Source organism: Vigna unguiculata, chromosome 8 (assembly GCF_004118075.2).
Source record: "Vigna unguiculata cultivar IT97K-499-35 chromosome 8, ASM411807v1, whole genome shotgun sequence".
Taxonomy (NCBI): Eukaryota; Viridiplantae; Streptophyta; class Magnoliopsida; order Fabales; family Fabaceae; genus Vigna; species Vigna unguiculata.
This window is the reverse complement of record NC_040286.1, coordinates 29,096,635-29,104,564: the sequence shown is the minus strand read 5'-3', so window position 1 is coordinate 29,104,564 and position 7,930 is coordinate 29,096,635. Positions and strand designations below refer to the sequence as shown.

Genomic DNA, 7,930 nt, shown 5'->3' with positions numbered 1-7,930 from the left:
AATAAAATATTTTAAAATGATATCAATTCAATTTAATTTCCATGTATTTAAATACCTTCAAACTTATAAAATCTCCTGTGTAAATGTGTATAGATTTTTACGCCATCAATCAATTAAGAATCAATGTAAAAAAGACATGAGTTTTTTTGTTTATTATTTAATAGAATTTGTATAATTTTTTGTATGTAGTCAATAAATTAGAATTAGTTTAAGTGATTTTTAAATACTTAGTTTACGATTTCGCAAACTTAATATACAAATATTTTTTAATAAATATGAAAACAAAGCTTTCACTTTCTTATTTTATAAAATCAACCAAAGATCACAGATATAGTTAAAAACAAAGTTATTTCCTATTATTAGTGTGAGAGGATTTAAAAACCCAACAATTATAACAAAAAAAAGATAATATATATATATATATATATATATATATATATATATTTCGATTTGCTAAGAAAATAACATTTAAAAAAAACGTGTAGTTAAAATCATAATGTATTAAAAATACAACACCTACCATGACCTGTCATGACAAGTAAATTTGTTCTCGCATATAATATTTGGAAGAAAAATAATTTTTTGACTACTAAATTTTGACAACTTTTTTTTTACAATTTTATGTGTCATTTTTTAAGTGGTTTTTAATTTTTTTCATTTTCTCATTTTCAATATTCCAAAATCACTTAAAAAAATGACACCTTATATTGTAAAAAAAATTGTCAAAATTTAGTAGTCAAAATATCATTGTCCTATTTGAAATCGTCTTATTTTAACGTTTTGTATTAAATATGTATAAGTATGTATATGAATAATATAATTGACTTTGTAAATTAAGTATGAAAACAAATGAATAATTATATGTTTGTCATGTCATTTTACCTATCTCAATATACACACCTCATTTTTTTTCATTTTAAATTATTAATACACTTTTAATTTATTAGTTAGTTCAAAAAAAAATATTAACTTTTATTTCTTGATTTCATGACTTATTTATAAGATATGCATGTGATAATCTTACTCTTTGTTATAATTATTTAATTTTAATCTAATTGTTATTTGATATTTTTATTGGATATTTATACGGTTATAATTTTTTTATTGATATTAATACTGTAGAAAAGATAACTATGTATTCCCATGACATTCACATTATCACTTTTAGCATGCAATATACTGTTTTAATGTCACCACTATTATTACATTAAATACAATACCATTAGGTTAATCACATACCCTCACATTTATTAACACGTATGGGACAAAATAACAACTAATTCATTAGGTTAACCAAAAAAATTAATGGCAAAAACATAATTAAAAATATAAATTTTTTATTACTTAAAAAATAAATAAAAACTTAGTACAGAGTCAATTAAAAATATTCAAATATTTATCATGAAATTTGGATCTTAATTAATTTTTTTTTTATATTTGAAAGACGAAACAATATGGTTACAAGAATAAGGAACCTACTTTATCCTTCCATTGTTTTATTATTATTTTTTTCATGTTGGGTGACCCAGTTCTCTGTATTATAGACCCAAGGTGAGAGATCTGGATTTAATAAAAAGGAACCATTTTAAGATTAGGCTTCGCAAAACTAAGGACAAACTTTGTTTTAGTATGTACCTTAGTAAATTTCATTTTGATTAATTTTCTTTATACATTTTCACTTTAGCCTTATATGTCATAAATGACGTTAACCTTAAACTAACCGAAGAATATGTTGGATGGCATTTAAATAAAGGACTAACAAATTTAATGGATAAAAGATTAAAATGAATTTTACTAATAAGATGAAGCACGAAAAAGTAGTTTAGAAAAAAATAATCACTGTGTTTCCTAAAAATCAGTCTTCGTCAAAGTATCATAATCCTTGTATAATAAATTATTTTGTAACAAAGTTTTGTTGATAAGCTTTTTACAATACATTCCTGATAATACTTAAATGGACGAAAATAAAGTTTGATATGATGTGAAAGAAAAAAGTTTGGATGTGTTAAAAAGAAAATTTTATCGAACGTTATCAAAAGAAATTGTACAAATATCATAATTCTTATACAATATAATCTTACAAAGTCTTTTTTTTTATTAGAGTTCCTCACATTATGGCTAAAAAATAATTATTGTTAGTAAAGTTATATTTTGACTCTATTTTTTAACTTCTTTATTTTGTTATTAACGTGACTTAGTATGAATTATTATTTTTTTCAAAAAAAAAAGATAGTGATACATTAATTAATGATTCACACTAAGTCACGCCAGTGAATAAAAGATGTCAATAAAAAAAATAGGAGTTATAGTATCATTGTTCTTGTTAACTTATATGCAACATGTTTGTCTTGTTGGTTTATGTTTGCCACATCATAATGTAAATTGAATGTAAATACGAAGTTCCATACTTGTGTATAAGATTCGAACAAATTTGTAACGAGTGATGTACTTACATTCATATAAATACTTTATTTATAATTTTCAATATCGAGTAGAATGAAGAGAATTTCTGTTAGTTCATCAGGGAAACTCTAAAGCAGCAAAAGTCAAAAGGGGAAACTTGATCCATATCGTTTTGTTGATATTATTTGGAATCGTAAGGTACAAATAGAAGTCATTTCTAAGTTAATTTTTTGTGAAGACCCTCAGTAGGGTATAGTATTAATTACGTGATAATTCTTTATGGAAATTATTTATTTACTTTGAAAAATTATAATATTGGAGTTGGATTTTGATAGTTGGAAGTGTCAACTGTGCTAATAAAGAGAAAACTAGAGGAATTATACAAGCTGATACAGTGTGTATTTTGGGGCTATACAGAACATGCCTTAAGAATGTAGAATAATATTATAAGTATTACATAAGTATGTACCTGTGTGTATTCTACTTTTCTTGTATGAAACAAATTTTTAAATTGGTTTCTTAGATACAGAATCATGAACACCTAGAGTTCAATGGTGTAAAATCTACAACTGATACATCTGGATAACATCTTTGCAGAAGTCACTGTCAATGTTTTCTTAACCAACAACATTTACAAAAATGACTATGTTCTTATAAGCAAATTGAAATTGTTAGAGCTAGACATGGTAAACCATACCAACTTCTAGCAGAGAAGTATGTGCTACGTTCAAGTAAACATCAGGGTCTCTGCAATTTTTGCTCAGAAAAGCGTAAACAACATCAATGGCAAATTTCTTTAGAATAGAGGATGATTTCTTTGCCTCTGCATAGGAATGACCAAGTATATAGGTAACACCAGACTCCTTCGCTCTTAAAATCTGCATAGATTCATCTTTATAAGGAGACTCTTGGAGATGATCATTTTCATTCTTCTTCACACGTAAAACACATGAAAATGGGAAGCTTTTCTCTATGTAACATGAATTATTCAAAGTGTGTGGTGAAACAGCAAGGTGTTCCATACTTAAGTTTCCACCATCCATACACAATTCTTCTGGGGTTGGTGCAGGATCACTCTCTTCTATTTCTACAAATTGGATTATTGCACTTACCAGTTTATTCTCAAAATTGTAGTTTTCTTGTTGCAGATCTTTGTAACCATACCTGACAATGCAACAGAACATTCGGTACTCCTTTGGGCCAATTCTGCTAATGATCAACCGTTCATTGTCACTGACACAAGGGACTTGAACTGATTTGACACAAACAAAAACTAACACCTGATGGAATGCTGGCAAGTTTGTGACAAAGTGACCAAAAATAGCAGGGACACCTGAAGCCAGATTACTGAAAATGATTCCTATTCCTGGGACACGGACCATGCCTAAGCAAGGTCCTAAGGACAGTATCTTGCTCATTGAAACCTTATTCTCCACATCAAATTCATGTTTCTTCATTGTTCCATAGTTCCATGTGAACATTACACTCATAAAAGCAAAAGATAGCACAAGGGGGATCCATCCTCCTTCAGGTATTTTGCAGTAAGAAGCTGAGATGTAAAGCAGTTCAATTGATCCAAACAGTACCAAAAATATAATGGCTTTTATTATTCCCTGCTTCCAAACAATGACCATTACTAGTGTCATCAAGCATGTTGTCACAAACATTACAGTGGTTATAGCCAGCCCTGCAGAAGACCAAGCAAAATGGTTAGAACTCACATTACATTACATTACATATACTTCAAATACCATGAGAAAACATAGTGGAAAAGAAGTTTACCATATGCATGACCCATCATGTCTATATCCCTAAGGCCAATTGTGACAGCTAAACAAAGACACATTAGTATCCAATTCACTTCTGGGACATAAATCTGTCCATATATTCTGCTTGAAGTGTGAACAATCTTAACCGGAGGAAAACAATTCAATGCGCAACACTGGCTTACAATGGAAAAGGTGGCAGAAATCACTGCTTGACTTCCAACAATGGCCGCAAAAGTTGCAACTATGAAAACTGGCCAAAATACAGTTTCTGCAGAAAATAGTAGCCCAATTACATCAGAGGCTGTAAATAACATTGAAGCTTGTTGTTTCTTGAAATAATTTCTTGCCTGGTATGGCTTTGTAGAAACTGTCCTGAATAGCATGATGATGCTTAGAGAGAAATGCAGCCTCTCCCATGTATGCAAAAATCAGGCACGGATACACTAGACATGTGAAAGCTACCTGAGATTTAAGGGTGTCTGTTAAAAGCATTTATCGTTTTGAACATAGTTAATTCATTTATCTATACTCTCAAATCTCTATTTACCTTTATTGAGAGTGCAGAAAAATGACCCAAAGCAGCATACATTGCCTCCACTCCTGAGACAGTATCACAGGAAGATTAATCCCACTACACTCTAGCTGTTAATAAAATTAACTATATATAGATGCTTATGAGAAAAATGTATAAAATACTATATCATATACGTATATATACGTACCTGTGATTGAAAGCACAACTCCACCTAGTGACATCCAACCTTCAAGGCCAGTGGTTTTGAGGAACTTCAACATGTAGAATGGAGAAAGTGCACGGTATATTTGCCGGTTCCAGTGGAATATGTTGTAGATACCAATACCACTTATACACAAAAGCCATGCAGCAACTACTGGGGCAAACATGAAAGCAACTCTATGTGTCCCATGATGTTGAATGGAGAAAAGTACCACTAAAATGACACACGAGATTATGACAACATAATCTGCATAAATAATGTAGAGTTTTAAAAAGTGTGGATAGAAATAAAGATTGTGAAAGATATGCTTGGTGGGCTTACTGTCATGGAGTTCTTTGATCTTAACTTGAACTCCAGAAACTGCTGAAAAAACTGAAAGCAGACACAAGGAGTGTCATAGATTCAAAGGAGAAACAAATAATCAAGATGTTTGTACAAATATAAACTCCTGAACCAACAACTCATAATCTCACGATAAGTAAACTAAATTTAAAAGAGAAAAATAAAGATCCAAGAACATGGTGATGTGGCATAAACCTCTGGAGATGCAATGTAATTGTAATTTCCTTTTACTAAGAAACATTAGAATTGTAAGTTTCTAACTGAACGTACTGTAAGGTTTCTGTTCTCAAAGTCTAAAACTTCAAACTTTAGAAATGTGAGAAATATTTAATTCCATTCATTAAGTTTGAACTTGTGAGAAAAATTTGATTCCATTTATTAAGTTTGTCTCCTATAAGTATTTGTTGAGAAGTTTGTACACAATGACTCATGGCACATTTTCGGTAAACAATACAACATTTACTCTGAAACATGTGATGATAAAATTAACAAGAATAATAACTTTAGAAATGAGCAATGACATAAAGCTAGTATTTATAAGGGATGCAGTCATGTAACTATAACAAAGTCAATGATGGATGACATACTTCATGTGTTCTTATAGAAGCTCATGGCTGCTCTTGATCAACTACCTGATATTGCAGGTGTAATCACACCATCACCAATTGTCATACAGGTTCCTAGCAGAACAAAGATCAACAGTCCTTTTTGGAACCTTGGGTGCTTTTCAATGAACAACTTCAAATGAGAAGAAAGCCATGTTTCTTCAGAATCTTGTGTGGTATAAGCAGATAATTTCTCATCCGTAGCTTGCTGATTAGGTAAGATACTTAGTTTTGCATGCCGGCAGAGAAGTGAGTATAATGCAAAAGTTCCTCCTGCACAAGTGAACCACTGATTCTAAAAACATTTAACTAATCACCTTAGATGTTCATGGAGCAAGAGGTTTTTTACAGTTCTGTTGTAAAGCAAAAAGTGGTAGTAACTCACAGGTGAATTAATCCTAAAATATTACTCTGCTAATATATAAATTGTGCTAATCGTGATCATGATTCAAGACTTTACCTTCTCCATTATCATCAGCAGACATCACAATGAAAACATATTTGAAGAGAGCAGTGATGGTAAATGTCCAGATGATAAGCGAAAGCACGCCAAAAATCTCCTCATCATTTTCTTTGAGTCTCAATTTCCCTGAAAATGTGGTCTTGTAAACATAAAGAGGAGAAGTACTGAGGTCACCATAAACTATTCCAAGACTTTGGTAAGCCAGAGTGAGCACAGTTGCACAGGAAGTTCTCTTTAAATTCTGATACATGAAGCCAAGCATAAGAAATTAGTGATATACACTACTACACACTTTTAACCCTAGCCAATATCACAAAGTAAACAAAATTTCTATTCAAGCATTCTATGAACTTCTGAGTATATCATGAGCAGATGTCAGAGCAACATCAAATTTATCATGTTTTCAATTTCAAAAGAGAAATGCTAGAATTGAGATTCCTCCCTAATTAAACCTGCTCTGACCAACATTCTCCATAACTCAGAAACACCAACGTTAATCAAATGTGAAAAATTGAAGAAATGAAATAAACAGAGATAAGAAGCAGCTCATCACATCAACCTCTATAAGCTCAACCATAAAGTACAAATAGTTTAAAATGGATGAGATGTAATGCCAGAAAAACCAGTAAAAAATTAAAAGGAGACATCAAGAAAAGGACACTGTGGCTTTAAAATCCCAAGCAGAACATGGCAATGTCCTTCTTATACACCTTATGGAAACACAATGAATACAAGTAACATCTTATTAGTTTTCAACACAACAGACAAAAGTAACAAAACCCCGTTTAGCTCAAAAGACAGTTTAAACTACATAGGAAAAAAAATGAAGACATTCACTGAATAATGACCATGATGTAGAAATGGATCAGTTATTCATGAAAGTATTGAAGGGTGACAGTTCCTTCAGTACATAGACTGCTAAAAATTAAGAAAAGAGTACCTGCTGAGACATTCCATGTTCCAGAAATTCTTCAGATGGGTTCATGGCTGAAAGAGAAGGAAAAGTGAGAATGACTCAGAAGCAAAGATGAGGTCAGTTATGATGAGACAGGGAATAATATATAGAAATAAAAGATGGAGAATGAAGGAAATGAACAGTAGAAGAACTGAAGTAGTAGAAAATGCAAGTGGTGTGTGTGTCCAAAGAAGTTGCAAAATGCATTCAATGCTCTTTTACTCTCTATTGGTGGACTTATTAACCAACCTAACACCTTCCCCACACCCCTCAAAATGAATGGTAAACAACTTATTTTCTGTTCAAATACTAACTATGAACAGTAACTTTCACATTAAGTGAACATTAGTTTAAGTGATTGTGTAAAACTAATTGAAGTAACTTATAGAAAAGGACCATTCTTACAGTAACTATCTTGAGATTAATTTCTAACCCTAACCAACAAATATAAATCTCCTCTCATCTTCAAACCTGAACAGAAATTCAATAGTTAGCTCTATTGTTGGGTACTTATAGGTATTTTTTGGTACAAGATACTCGTAGGTTTTTTGATTTGGTACATGTCTTTTTCCTTGTTTCAAGTAACTGCCATTTTCATTTCATAATTGTAAACTATGATTTTCTTAGAAGTGGCATAGTTCCAGCCTATGTAATGT

At 30.9% G+C, this 7,930-nt stretch overlaps 1 protein-coding gene across 2 annotated transcripts; it reads right to left on the bottom strand.

Moving 5' to 3' along the window:
• Positions 1–2,887: 2,887 nt before the first annotated feature.
• On the bottom strand, positions 2,888–7,484 carry LOC114193023 (potassium transporter 1). Of its 2 annotated transcripts, XM_028082713.1 has the most exons (9): positions 7,260–7,484; positions 6,317–6,560; positions 5,884–6,129; positions 5,231–5,281; positions 4,895–5,155; positions 4,720–4,772; positions 4,520–4,634; positions 4,186–4,440; positions 2,888–4,090 (listed from the first exon to the last, which is right to left on the bottom strand). In XM_028082713.1, the coding sequence occupies exons 1-9, from the start codon at positions 7,302–7,304 to the stop codon at positions 3,081–3,083; spliced, it is 2,280 nt and encodes a 759-aa protein (XP_027938514.1). In that variant the 5' UTR covers positions 7,305–7,484; the 3' UTR covers positions 2,888–3,080. The 2 variants fall into 2 exon arrangements, with proteins under 2 accessions (XP_027938514.1, XP_027938515.1); XM_028082714.1 differs by lacking the exon at positions 7,260–7,484 and having other exon boundaries at positions 5,884–6,145; positions 6,317–6,376.
• Positions 7,485–7,930: the final 446 nt, after the last annotated feature.